General features: G+C 38.8%; 1 protein-coding gene across 1 annotated transcript; it reads left to right on the top strand.

Annotated features, from left to right (window-relative positions):
• Nucleotides 1–10238: 10238 nt before the first annotated feature.
• LOC147543290 (C3HC zinc finger-like protein) lies at nucleotides 10239–16158 on the top strand. Its single transcript, XM_086673272.1, has 7 exons — nucleotides 10239–10497; nucleotides 10671–10896; nucleotides 11819–11942; nucleotides 12098–12438; nucleotides 13493–14714; nucleotides 15198–15397; nucleotides 15766–16158. The coding sequence occupies exons 1-7, from the start codon at nucleotides 10412–10414 to the stop codon at nucleotides 15850–15852; spliced, it is 2286 nt and encodes a 761-aa protein (XP_086529398.1). The 5' UTR covers nucleotides 10239–10411; the 3' UTR covers nucleotides 15853–16158.
• The last annotated feature ends 42 nt before the right edge of the window (nucleotides 16159–16200 follow it).

Below are 16200 nucleotides of genomic sequence, written 5' to 3'. Positions count from 1 at the left end.
TCAGCGTTAATGGATGGACAAGTATATTTTAAATTTCATCTAAGAAAGCTCTTATCTACTCACTAAATGGTGCATGAATTAATGTCTAATATAGCTAATACATAGTCAAATGATTTTGAGTCTATTTACACAAAGATAGATTTATACCAACCGTCGGATGTGATCTCTATCAAGCTCCCGACAAAAATGGGCGGTCAAACTTATCCTTCCTCTAACCGACTGAGTTGTTTTACTATAACAGATATTTACACAAAGAGGGATTTATACCAACCGTCGGATGTGATCTCTATCAAGTTCCCAACAAAAAATGGACAGTCAAACTTATCCGTCCTCTAACCGACTGAGTTGTTTTATTATAATAGATGATAGGGCCGCCCAAAATTGAAGTTGACATAAAATCACATCTAAAGGTGATGTGATGTGAAAACATCACATTTAGGTCACTTAACTTAGATGAATTAGTCCATTTTATGCTTCAATTCTAATAAGATATGTTTATATTCATGACAAGGTACCATAAAAGAACTATGCAAAGAAATGAGCTAAGGAGACCCTAGAAGAGTCAAGAGCGCTTAAAAGAATCTAAGAAGAGGTCCTTAAAGTCTAGGAGCAAAAGGGAGCAAGTAAGGAGATAAGGACTCACCAAGGGTATTATGGTCATTTGCACCTAAGAGGGTCAAAATATAGTTTGAGAAAGTCTATGAAGTCTTGGGAACATGATTGTCACTTTGGTGAAGCCTAGAGATGAAAAGCATAAGAAATGAGCAAGTTAGGAGACAAGGGCAAAATTGTCATTTGCACCCTTTGGTCAAGTTAGAGATCCCATTATTCAAGTTAGAATTAAATGGAGTCATTGAATAAGTCAAAATAACTTTAGAGGGAGAAAATGATAATGGAGGCTAGGGTTCATGGAGATTTAAAGATCTAGAGAGGGAAAACAAGGAGAAATCAAAAGGAAGTGAAACAAAGAAGGTGGAGAAGGTGAAGAATGGGTTGGCTATGCTTTGGTGCTCTTGGCCATGGCTACCCAGCTCGGCCAGCAGCTTTTTCAGCCTATTAATGGCGTGGGAAAGCTTGTTTTGCATAGGGTTTGGTCGTCCAAACACCCCTCTTGCTTCCCTTGAGTTCCTTTGTTTGTATCTTCTTCTTCTTTTGATTTCTAAGGTTTTTAAGCTATTCTTAAGGTTGTATTGAGTTATTTGAACTTGCTTGTGATGAATTTTAGAGAGATAAAGTACTTAATATGAGTTATTTATGTTATTATGCTTTGATTTGATTATCTTTATGAATAACTACTCTCATTCTTGATTCAAAGTTTATAAATAATCCTTCTAAAGCTTGATTACTAGTTGTTCTAGCTACATACACCCTAGAGAGAGAGAAATTAAAATAAAGTGAGTATGATTATGGATTTTATGGTGTTTATAATGTTAATCACACTCTCATTTGTGCTTGAATTCAAGAATCTCTCCACGTCTAGCTAAACCTCTTGTTGAGGATTATGATGAAATCTTGATATGTTTATGTATGTGTTTGTTTGATTAGATTAGTATGTTTGATATCTCTATCATGTTAGGTTAATCGGTTAAACTTGTTTCATGTCTTATGTCAAGCATATGTCATATAGTTACTTGTTAATCGATCTTTCCGATCTAGACTCGATGTTAATGGAATATGATGACCCTTTGACTAGTTATGACCATTAGGTATATCTAGCACTTAGAGCATCTAATTTAGAGTCGAGGAGACTCAAACTTGAAAATCGACCCAAACAAGCATCTACGCAAATATATCTCGACGGATTCCCGAATCCTTAACCTCTCTCATATTTAGAATAAAACCCTAGCCTCCCAAGAATCTTTAGTTAATAGTTCAAGTTTACTTATTTCTCTTCTATTTCTTTTTTGTCAATGCCTAATTAAAACCCTCCTCTTGACTTTATTTGTTTTTTTTTTCTTTTTCGTCTAAGTTAGCTTTTGATATCTAAATCGGCGGATAAGACCCTTCGATATCCGAGTTACCAACCTATCCTTGGATCGACCCCGGCTTTGCTGGGTTACTACTTGATACCTCCGCTTGGGTGTGCAACCTTTCAGGTGCATCAAGTTTTTGGCGTCGCTGCCGGGGATAGGTTTAGTAGTTTAGATATCGTTTACGTGTTTTGTTCATTAGTTTAGTGTTATTTACTTACTTGGACGTTTATTTTCTTTGTTTTTTTAAGCTTCTTTTTAATTCTTGTTTTCTTCGAGGTACTCATCCAAAGAGCTCTAAAGGACGAAAGTTAACAAGTTTGGGGATATAAAGGGAGACACAAGAAACGGGAAGAGGATCAAGTTGTGGTAACAAACGCCACCTCTAGTATTGTTCCCTAACCTTTACCTATTTGAGCGGCTTAAGTGCATTTGCATCTTGTCTATTATTGATAGTAGTAGTTGAATTGAACACTTGTGATTGCTTGCATTTTGTTTTAATTGTGCTTCAATGGATGTTTATGGGAATGATAATTGGAATGATGGGTATGAGGTTCATCGACGGCTTAGAAGTCTTAGAGACTACCTTGAACCTAATATGGCTAGCATACCTTCATGCATCATATTTCCGAGTAATGAGTGTGATTTAGACATAGACCCTGAGATTATTCCATTACTTCCTATATTCCGAGGCCTAGAGAATGAAGATCCATATTTTCATTTGAGAGAGTTCGATGAGATTTGCTCGATACTCCCAATCAATGGAGTACTTGAGGAAGTCGCTAAGCTCAAACTATTTCCATTATCATTAAAAGAAAAGTCGAAGATATGGTTTCATTCTCTAAGGCCTAGGACTATAAGAAGTTGGGATGAGATAACTAGGGCGTTTTTGAAAAAGTTTTTCCCAATCCATCGAACCAACACCTTAAGAAGAGAAATTATGAATTTTGAGCAACACAAAGAGGAGACCTTCTTTGGGTGTTGGGAGAGATTTAAAGACCTCCTTCTCGCATGTCCACATCATAACTATGAAATATGGAGGGTCATCGGGTTCTTTTACGATGGCTTGACCTCCAAAATGAAACACTTCGTGGAAGTGATGTGCAACGGAGGGTTTATGAGTAAAAATCCTAATGAGGCTTGGGAGTATCTCGACCTCTTAGCGGAGAAGGCCCAAGATTGGGACACACCCATTAAGAGTGACAGAGATATAGCCGAAGGAAACCATTACTCAAAAGGAGGCATATGCTTTTTAAAGGAGAACGGGGAAGTAGAAGATAAAATTGCCTACATGGCTCGAAAAGAATTTATAGATATGCATGATGGTGATTTAGCGATTGATAGTGTCTGTAGCATTTGTGCAAGTCGAGAACACCTAGCGAGTAAATGCCCTACTATTTCTCTTTGTCGAGATGTCTCGCTAGGATGCACAAATGTCGTAAACACTCATATGAAGCCCGTAGGTTCGAGGAGTGATGTCTTTACCAATGATTATGAGAATCTTCAAGAGCCCTTAGTTAGTTCTTATGCGTCTCATCATGAAAGGACTCTTGAAGATGTTTCGAAATCATTTTATGAGGCAAAAACTCAAATTTGCCAAAACACCCTGCACGCCCTTAAAGAGATGGAGGAAAAATTAAAACACATCGAGAAAAGGGTTTCACAACCCCAAACTCCAACAGATCTCAAGGGTATAGGTGAGAGTAATACACATAGTGCTAATGTTAAGTCTAACTTCATTCCTGGAAGTGATGAAATGATTAGATTGGATACTCCTATGAAGGTAGACATACCCGAGGATCTTACAAATTCTAAGAGAGAAGATGGACATAACGAGGTTTTAAAGTCGAAATCTGAGTCTGAACTAATTGATGAACCTCTTTCCACTTTTCATAAACAATTGTTCCCTACTCGTGATATGAATATGCTTGCATTGATAGTTAAGAGGGACAATACTACTAGTGCTCAAGAGAATCATAACGACATGACTAATTTTTTACCTGAGACCTTTGTAGCTAGTAAAAATGGACGAGATGTGGATGCCCTCTTGAGCGGGGCTATAGATTTCCCTAAGGACACATATGATATCGAGACAAGAATAATGTTTAAAGGATTGGTTGAACCCTCACTTAAGGAAACTTCTGACTTAGTCTTGAGCCTTATGGGCAACCCCTTAGGTTTTAGTTCGACATCTCAACCAATATCTCATACATATGTAGATCCTTTTAGTGAAATGCATGTTTTCCCTGCTATTATATCAAACTTGGTTGCATTGTCATCATCCAAGTTTGGGGATTACCTCTTATTTTTTACCGTCTCACTTATGTACCAATGTCATTACATTGTTGTGAGACGGTTCTTACCGGTTACATCTTTTCTTTGGGAAGACCCCCAAATCTTTCGTCTTTTGTTATATGATTGGTTGGTCTATTGAGGTGGGACCTTGATGTTTGTGGGTAGCATCTCTGAAAACCCTCCACGAGACAAAACTCGCGCTCTCGTGCATACGAGAGACTCAAAGGCTAGTTGCATAGCTTGATGCAATCGAGTGATCCCGCGTGAGTGGTCATTTTTATGTGGTCATGCTTATAATTCATTCTTATGTTTTATATTGATGTGTTAGGAGTGTTTCTCACTTTGTATGCTTTTGGGACGTGGGTCGTTCCAAGTTTGGAGATGGTGATGGGCTTATCATCAACTTGGAACTCGAATACACAAGTCTTGGTAGTATAAATTTTTATCTCCGTCGGCTATGGTAATATCCTTCCACTCTTTTCTTTAACTTATTGTACCTCTTATCTTTTGGTGAGTATATGCTTAGAACATTGAGGACAATGTAGTTTTAAGTTTGGGGATGGGGATACGACTTTTTAGTCGCATGACATCATGACCTTAGATTTCATAAGGCAAGAGGGTTCAACAAATTGACCAAATTTGAAATTTTTTGGGTAGATTTGGTATGATTCTAGTGGTATTCTTAAGTATGTTGATGCATGTGTGTCTTTCTCGATAGATCTTATGCATGCTCTTAGTCTTTTCATGAATGTTGAGTCCTTTGGTGTTGGTGTTTTATCATATGAGTATCATCTTAAGGAAAAAGGAAAAAGGAACACTTCTGAGTGAGCTAGAATAGTCATTAGTGGAGACTTAAACCCATGTGAGATATCTGAGCCTTTTTATTGCCTTTGAGTGTACTCTTCCGCGCTAACTCCGAGTAGAATGAAGAGCTACTCAACTTCGCAACTTTAAATAGAGCTTAGACGATCTCATGAGCTCAACTTCTTTAGCCACTAGGAGTGACATTAGGATAGCGAATAAACCTTACTCTTGTAGTCCACGAAACCCGATAATGGTGTCAACTTTAGGGAAACGGATACTCCACCACTTATTCATCATACTATTCCCGAGAATGAAGGCATGAAAAGTAAAGAAGAAAGAATGTGAAAGCAAGATTTGAAAAGTGAATTGTTGAGAATACTAGTTTGTATTTTTGGTTTGGTGTTTGGTTATGTGTGTAAAAAAAAGCAAAGAAAGTGAAAAAAAAAAAAAGTGAAAAAGAGAAAAAGAAAAGAAAAAAAAGAAGTTTGTTTATGTACGTTACTTGCGTAAGTTCATGTGAACTTTTGAGAATAGTGTAAGTGTTGTGGAAAATAAAGTATTCAAGGCAAAAAGTCAAGTTTAAAGGTTGTTGAAGTGTTCTTTTATCATTGAAGGCGTCGACATTCTCGGGATTTCATCATCTTCCATTCCATCACTTGTATCCGTTGACCTCTAGGAGACACTATTAGAAGGTAGAGTGGGTGAGAAGAGTGAGTGAGCTTCCCCATTCAATTAGTGGTTATTTCCATTCCAAAGAGATCATTTCGTTTTATAACTTGTTATCCTCATTTACTTTTGTATGTGTTGAGTTTACTTTATTCCATGCTCACACATGAGAGTGAACCATTACGATTCGATTTTGAGTGATTTCATGTTTAAGAGCGTATGACCGTGAGGCCAAAGTCGAGGCGAAATGTGCTATGATAGGAAACAAAGTTTTGCTACTTTAGACTTAGATGATGCTCATGATGATGGGGCACTTGCACTTAAGTATAAAACTATTAGTGAGGAGACTCTTAGCATGCTTTTGTGTTTATTGGTTTGATTCATATGTTTGACATACTTAAGCCTCTCACTCGTTGATCATCACCTTATTTGCATCGATAGTTGAACTCTTATGTCTCTTAGAAATCTTGAATTTTGTGGGTGTATTCACTGAAAACCCTTACGAGACAACACTCGTCCTTTAGGGGTAACCTAAGGGTTTAAAGGCTTGTTGCATAGGCGAAATGCAACCGGGATTCCTCCGAAAGTGAGTTAGACTTTTTTGCTTTAATCTGTAATTTTCTATTGTTTGCTTGAGGACAAGCAAAGCCTAAGTTTGGGGATGTTTGATGTGATGTGAAAACATCACATTTAGGTCACTTAACTTAGATGAATTAGTCCATTTTATGCTTCAATTCTAATAAGATATGTTTATATTCATGACAAGGTACCATAAAAGAACTATGCAAAGAAATGAGCTAAGGAGACCCTAGAAGAGTCAAGAGCGCTTAAAAGAATCTAAGAAGAGGTCCTTAAAGTCTAGGAGCAAAAGGGAGCAAGTAAGGAGATAAGGACTCACCAAGGGTATTATGGTCATTTGCACCTAAGAGGGTCAAAATATAGTTTGAGAAAGTCTATGAAGTCTTGGGAACATGATTGTCACTTTGGTGAAGCCTAGAGATGAAAAGCATAAGAAATGAGCAAGTTAGGAGACAAGGGCAAAATTGTCATTTGCACCCTTTGGTCAAGTTAGAGATCCCATTATTCAAGTTAGAATTAAATGGAGTCATTGAATAAGTCAAAATAACTTGAAGAAGTCAAGGTTGACAAAGGAGTGGCTATAACCACTAAAGAAGGGCAAAGTGGTCTTTTGGGTAGGAAATAGATATTAATGCCCTAACTTGGTCTCTAGACTTCATCTTCTTGCTTATGTGCTGAACTTTAGAGGGAGAAAATGATAATGGAGGCTAGGGTTCATGGAGATTTAAAGATCTAGAGAGGGAAAACAAGGAGAAATCAAAAGGAAGTGAAACAAAGAAGGTGGAGAAGGTGAAGAATGGGTTGCTATGCTTTGGTGCTCTTGGCCATGGCTACCCAGCTCGGCCAGCAGCTTTTTCAGCCCATTAATGGCGTGGGAAAGCTTGTTTTGCATAGGGTTTGGTCGTCCAAACACCCCTCTTGCTTCCCTTGAGTTCCTTTGTTTGTATCTTCTTCTTCTTTTGATTTCTAAGGTTTTTTAAGCTATTCTTAAGGTTGTATTGAGTTATTTGAACTTGCTTGTGATGAATTTTAGAGAGATAAAGTACTTAATATGAGTTATTTATGTTATTATGCTTTGATTTGATTATCTTTATGAATAACTACTCTCATTCTTGATTCAAAGTTTATAAATGATCCTTCTAAAGCTTGATTACTAGTTGTTCTAGCTACATACACCCTAGAGAGAGAGAAATTAAAATAAAGTGAGTATGATTATGGATTTTATGGTGTTTATAATGTTAATCACACTCTCATTTGTGCTTGAATTCAAGAATCTCTCCACGTCTAGCTAAACCTCTTGTTGAGGATTATGATGAAATCTTGATATGTTTATGTATGTGTTTGTTTGATTAGATTAGTATGTTTGATATCTCTATCATGTTAGGTTAATCGGTTAAACTTGTTTCATGTCTTATGTCAAGCATATGTCATATAGTTACTTGTTAATCGATCTTTCCGATCTAGACTCGATGTTAATGGAATATGATGACCCTTTGACTAGTTATGACCATTAGGTATATCTAGCACTTAGAGCATCTAATTTAGAGTCGAGGAGACTCAAACTTCAGAATCGACCCAAACAAGCATCTACGCAAATATATCTCGACGGATTCCCGAATCCTTAACCTCTCTCATATTTAAAATAAAACCCTAGCCTCCCAAGAATCTTTAGTTAATAGTTCAAGTTTACTTATTTCTCTTCTATTTCTTTTTTGTCAATGCCTAATTAAAACCCTCCTCTTGACTTTATTTGTTTTTTTTTTCTTTTTTGTCTAAGTTAGCTTTTGATATCTAAATCGGCGGATAAGACCCTTCGATATCCGAGTTACCAACCTATCCTTGGATCGACCCCGGCTTTGCTGGGTTACTACTTGATACCTTCGCTTGGGTGTGCAACCTTTCGGGTGCATCAAAAGGCCGACACACTCATCAGGTTTCATCGAGAGGTGTGAATCCAACCCTCCCATAAAAATTCACTCAATGTGGTTAGGGGGGGGGGGGGGGGGGGGTAGTGGAGCGGGACTTTCACAGACTTTCATAGACAAAATGTCCCGCGGGACATTTATTATTATTGTTTAATCACATGGAATAATATATTTATACTAACATTTCAAAAATATATTTTTCGACTTTCGTAGACATCTGTGAATATTTGTGGACATTGATGGACATTTGGTAGACATTTATTATTTTAATATTATTATTGTTGTTTGATCACATGATGGACTTCAAATGTCTCTTGTTTTTTGAAAGACATTTTGGCTTCCAGATTTGTCCCAAATCCTTCACAAATTCATCAAACTATGAAGTCCACCAAAGTCTGGGACATATTTTGTCTACAATCGAATGCCTCGGACTTTCATAGACTCTCAAATGTCTGGATTTGAATGCCTCAGACTTTCGTGGACTCTCAAATGTCTGGATTTGAATCCCCCAAGACTTTCATGGACTCTCAAATGTCTGGATTTGAATGCCTCAGACCTTCGCGGACTCTCAAATGTCCACGAAAGTCTTGCTCCACTACCCCCTAGGGTGGGAATTATACCCGAAAGCCCGATACCCGTCACGTTTACCCGCGTCCGAAAATGTCCATGGACGCCCGCGCCCGAAGATGGGTACTACCCGCCCAACCCGATGATTTTTCATGGGCGGGCTCGGGTGAAAAGCTCTGCCTGCCACCCCGCCCATACCCGAGCCCGATATGGTCACCCGGCGGGTGCCTATAGATGTCAATCATTTTGAGTGTCGATTATACTTCACTAAAGCTCAATGTAGACTTAGGGTTTCTCCCAATATATATAAACTACACATTGAAGCAACCCTAATAGTTTACCACATTGAATCTAAAAAATTCGGTAGCATAGAGAGAGAAAAAAGCATCTAATGTCTGGATTTGAATGCCTCAGACCTTCGCGGACTCTCAAATGTCCACGAAAGTCTTGCTCCACTACCCCCTAGGGTGGGAATTATACCCGAAAGCCCGATACCCGTCACGTTTACCCGCGTCCGACAATGTCCATGGACGCCCGCGCCCGAAGATGGGTACTACCCGCCCAACCCGATGATTTTTCATGGGCGGGCTCGGGTGAAAAGCTCTGCCCGCCACCCCGCCCATACCCGAGCCCGATATGGTCACCCGGCGGGTGCCTATAGATGTCAATCATTTTGAGTGTCGATTATACTTCACTAAAGCTCAATGTAGACTTAGGGTTTCTCCCAATATATATAAACTACACATTGAAGCAACCCTAATAGTTTACCACATTGAATCTAAAAAATTCGGTAGCATAGAGAGAGAAAAAAGCATCTAAGCTGTCTCTCTAGCCGTTTCTCTCTTATTTACTAGACCTTCTTATGCCAACCTTCTTCTCTATTAAATAAGTTATTGGGATCATCTTCCATCTCTATGTAGTGGTCAAATTTTAAGATTATTTCGATGTGAAGGAATAACAAAGAACTAATGGAACATACAAAGACAAGCAAAAAAGTGGAAGACAACCAAGTCTCATGTTTGCATATATAGATCTATATCAGTTGTTGATTTCTTATGTTACGGAATCTGAGTACTTCTTTCATTCTCGATTTATAAATTTTGTAAAGATTTGGTATCAATTTGATTAGAGAAGCTTATTTGAACAATATTAAATTTCTAGAGTTTCTTGATCTGGTAGAAAAATATCAGATAAAGAAACCCGATGCTCGATTTGCCCGAAGCCCGACTTGCCCGCTGCTTTAGTGGGCTTGGGCGGGCTTTTGATCATATGAGATTTCAGAAATGCCCGCCCGAATCCGCCCGAGAACCCGAGTGGGTAGAGGAAAAACTTACCCGAGCCCGACTCAGAATTACCCGTGGGTGCCCCATACCCGCCCGATTCCCCCCCCCCCCCCTCCACAACTTTTTTGGGGGGCTTGGACATTTTCCTCACTATTATACCTATTTGTGTAGTACCATTCTCTAACAAATAAAAAATACAACCGCTGCCATGGGATCAAATTCTTCAATACCACTAAATTACACCCCAACGAACAAACAAGTAGGGTTTTGAATTGTTTGATTGAATCCCTCTTCATCTCTCTACTCACTCTCATCAGAACCCATGGCTGGAGAAAAAGATTCAGAGAAGAGGTTTCAGTCGATCATGAACAAGCTATTCCAATCTCCCAGATCGAAAACCCTTACAAGGTTTATTCTCGTCCTCTATTTTACTTTCTCCACCTTTTTTTTCAAGTTTCTGGGGCGAATGAATACTTTAGGGCATACCAATTTTCCTTTTCGATTAAACATTGTTAGATAAGATTCATCTTTACCTCTGACTTATAATCTTGATTCAATGTTTTCGCATTTTCATCTGGTAGTTCGCCTGGAAGTGAAAATTCGAGGGGTAAAAAGCGTGAAGGTTCAGTAATGGAGACTGAATCAAATCATTCGAGTCGGAGTATTGTTACGGTAGGGGGGCTTAAGCGTTCTGCAAATCGAAGTGGGTTGCCATCAGAGGCTCCATTGTGTAGGCCGTGGGATCGAGGTGATCTTCTAAGGAGATTAGCTACTTTCAAGTCTATGTCTTGGTTTGGCAAACCAAAGGTTTGAACCCTTTAATCTCTTTATTCAGCTTTATGCTCAAGTAGGAGACTTGGTTCCTGTTATGATTTATGAATCAAATTGTCATTCTATTGGCTAAAACTCGTATTTGTAGAACACATTTCGCGACCGTTAATCTGAGGTTCTCATAGTTATGTTGGAAATCTCGCGACCGTTAATATGTGACGTTCTGCTTATTGTTGTGTACACGTAAAGTTTAAATAAGGATAGAAAATAGAGACCTAGTCACCTAGAAACAGGATAAATACTTCCCCTAATCAAAGTGGTGAAATGGGTAGGGTAAAGGTATGAGTATCTTCTTCAGTTGTTGGATATACCTAACTACAGATATGGAACTTCGGGCACCATTCTTGTTACTTGAACTTGAAGTCTGTAACACTTTCCCCTGATTGAACATTAGTACCAAGGAATGAAATTTCGGTAGGCATGGAAATATTAAGGTCATTTGGACCGAAATATTTCGAAAATTGTTTCCTTGACAATGCATTGTTAAAGAGAAACTTAGTTAAATTTCGGTAAGCATGGAAATGGGAATATTTTGGTCATTTGGACCGAAATGTTTCGAAGTTTAATTCCTTGATTAGTACATCAACGGTGGGAGTTTAAGATTGTTTTAGTTCTTGATAATACAGCCTTGGTGTTTTATGTTCTCCAAGCTCTGTGTAGTTTTTGTGCTAAACTCGGAAATATTTACAAATATCGATAATTTTTTGTAGTCTAGCTTCCAGCTGTAGCTATGGAGCTCTAGAAGTTTAATTTAACTTGAAGGAGATGTTTAGGGTCATTTCCCTGAAGTTTATCAGAAAATTTTCTTGCTTTAAGTTTGCTTGTGCTAAGCAGTTTTCGAGGCAAACTGTTCTGTTACTATGAGAAGCTCAATTATAATTACTTTGTTTTTACTCAGGCAGTAAGCGCTGTGAACTGTGCTAGGAGAGGTTGGATCAATGTAGAGATGGATATAATAGCATGCGAGGCTTGTGGAGCGCGTCTTCTTTTCTCTACTCCTTCATCCTGGACACATCAACAAAGTATGCCATTCATTTTCTTGTTAAGCTGATTCTATTGATTTTACACTCATATTATGCAGACAGTATGCATTACAATAATGTAATAACTTGGCATTTTCACACAGTTTTGATTTGTCACTTTCTTGAAAATTAATACCTACAATATGATGTCACAGTTGAGAAGGCCGCAGCAGTGTTTAGTTTAAAGCTTGATAGTGGACATAAACTACTTTGTCCTTGGATTAACAATTCCTGCGAAGAGACATTAGCTCAGTTTCCGCCAACCACTGCTCCAGCTTTAGTTGATGGTTACAGAGAACGTTCTTTCGCACTGTTGCGACTTTCAGCTCTTCCCAAGGTTTCTTCTGCAGTTATTGAGTACATGAGGAGTCCTCAGCTGGAGCACTTTCTGGAACAATCGTCAACTCTGGAACTTGGTCTTGAGTTTGCAGACAGTTACACAATCCAATCATCTGGCACTGAACATGGAGCAGTCTCACCTGACTCGTATTATCAGGTTTGATGTTCAGATGTTCTTATTCTAACAAATGATCATAAAGACACCTGCTTCTGCAAGCGCCTACAATTCTTGTTTCCATTTGCTAATGATTTTCAGTGGTGGAAACTCTAATCTACGCACTTGGTTTTAAAACTTGTAGAGGTATAGGTGTCCGTGCGGTCTGTGCTTTGGGTTTCCTATATTAGAATATATAGAAGTATCATGCTCATAACCTCATGATTTAGAAACAAGTATATGCAATTGCACAAATTCTACCAAAACCTTGCTTTAAGCACTTTCTGTAGTTATACTTCAAAGATTTAAGCAGACCAAAGAGGCAAAAAAAGAATCTGGTATGATATGAATGACATCCCTCACTAAAATATTTTGAGGCTGCCTCGAGGTGTTGGAGAAGGTGATGGGAGAGAGGCCAAAATTTGCTTGAGTTTTTATTTTGTTAAGATTTTGCTTCAAATACTTTACATTTTTCATATTTAACTACAAGAAGAAATTAACCTAGAGCTGTATTTTAGGATCCTAATATGATGTATACACACTGTACAAAGTAGATACGCCTACGAACTGTTAAAATCTTACATACGTAATGACTGAGTGTCCGGCAAGGGTATCCAAGGAGTAGTACGTGTGACGTAGTTAAAAATGAGATGCTATAGCTTGTGTAAAATCCTATCGTTCATGTGTTCAGTTTCACGACAAAAGTTGTCAAAACTTTCTATGGTGAGTTTTTCGTCTTTATCACATCTGCTAAGCGTGGTTTAGACTTTAGATAGATAATCCTTCCGTCTTTGTCATCTTTTATACGTAGTCCTTCTCCTTAAGGTGTCGATTATTTTTTGAGCTAATAAATATGCATATAGTTCGTGATACATGCTGTCAAAAAAAAATTCGTGATACATCTTCAGCTGGGCGCCTGGGCGTTTTGTACTACTATCATTAATATTTAATAGCCATTTGATTTTTTACTAATTTACATGATAGTAACCTCTTTCTTAATCCAGTTCTGAACTTTTTGGAATTGATATTTTGGAAACTGAGAGATGAGGAATTGCAGGCGCAAAAACTCATAGCTTTATGTGGCTGGGAAACTCGCTCACTGCCTTACGTGGTGGACTTTGAACGTCCGACAGCTCAGTCCGAGTCAAATGCGCATCCTGTCACTCCTATGGAGTCTTCTGCTCGAGTTGTAAATGGACGAAATCCTGGCATTATTATGTGCTCACGCTCTGATGTTGATGGGCAAATTGACATTGATGAGGAACAACGATCTCTTAATGGACTACAGTCTGACCCAGCTTCTGTTGTTCTGGAATGTAGGCTATGTGGGGCTAGTGTTGGTCTTTGGGCTTTCTCAGTAGTCCAGCGGCCTTTGGAGCTATACAGGTTAACTGGATCCACTGAAGTTGCCACTCAGAAAAACCCTACTACTTCCGGTTTTGCTAACTCTTGTGCGTCTGGGACTTCAAGATCTGATGATTTAGGAAGTGACAACTACGTTAGTTCTAGTGGAGATCCAAGATCTTTGAATTTAAATTTATCAATTGCTGGGGGTCCTCCACCCGCCAAGCAGAACTACAGAGCAAGAGTGTCTTTGCCCATCATAAGCAGGCATTTAAGAGCCGGGCTTTCATCTAATTCCGATGTCAGAGATCATGGTATGTCTAAAACGTCACATTCGAAAAGTGCTCTATGTGATTCGGAGAATTTTAATTCTATTCAGCTGGATAAAGATCAAACAGAGAATTCAGTTTCCATGCAAATTGTTCGGCCTGAAGACATGGGGTCATTAAAGCGGAAGAGAACTGAAGGTGTAGATCTTATTTCTAGAGGTGACGATCCATTATGTGTGCATAGTGAAAATAGCAAAGTCGATCCTGTTACAGATGATAAGAACAGTGATAGTAGTTCTCAGTCTAGAGAATACCTCGGTGTTGTATCAGATGCTAGTCCAACAGATGGGAATGTAGAAATCAGCAAGAACCTGCCGTCGACGACTGATGTAGTTGAAGCTTGCCATCCTCAACAGGACAAGGATTTCTCAGGAAATGAAGTTTTAACCTCCGAAGCTACACATGATAAGTCTCTGCTTGTTGCACCTTGTCCACAACCAATTGACTCTGCAAGCATTACTGGGGAGACGAACTTGCGAGAGGGTAATAATGGGGAATTTATCGAGAAGTCTTTAGAAGTGGAAGCTACAAAGCAGAAACTCGAGGGAGCGAAAAGCACTATGCAGCTTTCTGTTAGCAATGGCTTTCCTGCATCCCATGGATTAGGTAAAGCAAAATTTCCCCTCGTTACTATTTATTTATTTTAAACTGCGAGAGATTTTGCGCCTTCGGCATGAGCTAACCTCTTTCCATGAAATTCTAGGAGTTCTTCATGTCTAGTGTTTCTTCTTAAGTCTTGCATCAAAATTCCTAATGTTCCAATTTGCTTTTGTGAAACTTGTATTTATTTGTTCCTTTAATCACCCAAAGAATTATGCATCTCGACAGACTAACAAATTAGCTGTTCTTACTTCTTCGTGCACTTTTAAAACTGAGGAAGCCGCATCTGCTGGGTTCTCATTTTTGTGGCTGCTTTTCTCTTCTCTCATTTATGATACTCTGTTGTCGTTCTGTTATTGTTCATTGTGATGGACTGATGGGTGCAGATGTATCTCTGCTGAATTATTCAATTTGTGTCATTTCATTTCCATTTCTAAATACCAAGTTTGCTTGTTAAATCTATGGACTATGATTCCTCCATTGTTGCAGGTAAAAGAGTAGATCAAGCTCAATTGGACCAAACCATGGAGTTTGATCCTATCCGGCAGCACCGACATTTTTGCCCCTGGATCATAACAAGTGGTAGTGCTGCACCTGGGTGGCAACAGACACTTCACGCGTTAGCTCGTGGAAAAGAACCTTCTCATCTTCCAGTCACAAAGCCTCCTTCATCTACCAGCATGCTTGAGGTATGTTAATGTAGTTTGTAAAAGCTGACAACCTTACTAGCGGTTACCAACGCGCTGTGTCGGCTACATCCGGCTTGTGAAAGCCTCAAACTTTTCGCTTGAAGTTTCAAGTTTGGAAGGGGCAGGCAAACAGGGTCATTTTCCGTGTAAGATACTCTGTGTAGCCATGGCACGACAAAGCCTGTTTAAGGGTCTTGGCCCGGCATTCCTGTGATGTGAGCTGCGTGACCGCCACTCTGCGGGCTGCTAATGGGCCATGCTGCCATGGCACGGCTCGTTGGTAACCTCTAAATTCTAATCCTTACCAAGTTTTCTGTACTCACTGGAATTGGCATAACGAACATAATTGTTCTTTACTATTTCTACAGATGGACGATCCCATCACATCAATTAGGAATCTTTTCATGTCTCCATCATCTTCGAAAAGAAAGAAGCTCACTCAAGGATCAAGCTAAAGACTTAATTGAGCACAAATTTGTGAACCAGCAAGATGTGCTTGTAGATGGCACATGACGTTTCTTGGAGGAGGTATTTCTAGTGCCGTCGATTAATGATTGTTGTTGCTACTGCTACTACTGTTGTTTTACTGGTTTCATAATTAAACAAGTGTCGATACCTAAATTGTTTATAAACTAATCACTGAGCAAATATGGATGATACCAATCAAATTTTGTCATCAATGGTTTAAAGTAAACTGCTAATTCAGTCCCTAGAACTGAATATAATTGAATACACTTGCCTTTGGAGGTGCTACTAACAAAGAGTTGGGTTGTGTTTTTCTTATGAATCTTAATCTGAATTCT

This window comes from Eschscholzia californica, unplaced genomic scaffold (assembly GCF_041429995.1).
Source record: "Eschscholzia californica isolate CP2 unplaced genomic scaffold, dmEscCali1.0.p SCAF_4, whole genome shotgun sequence".
Lineage (NCBI taxonomy): Eukaryota > Viridiplantae > Streptophyta > Magnoliopsida > Ranunculales > Papaveraceae > Eschscholzia > Eschscholzia californica.
The sequence above is the reverse complement of the archived record's forward strand: the minus strand, read 5'-3'. Positions and strand labels throughout refer to the sequence as shown.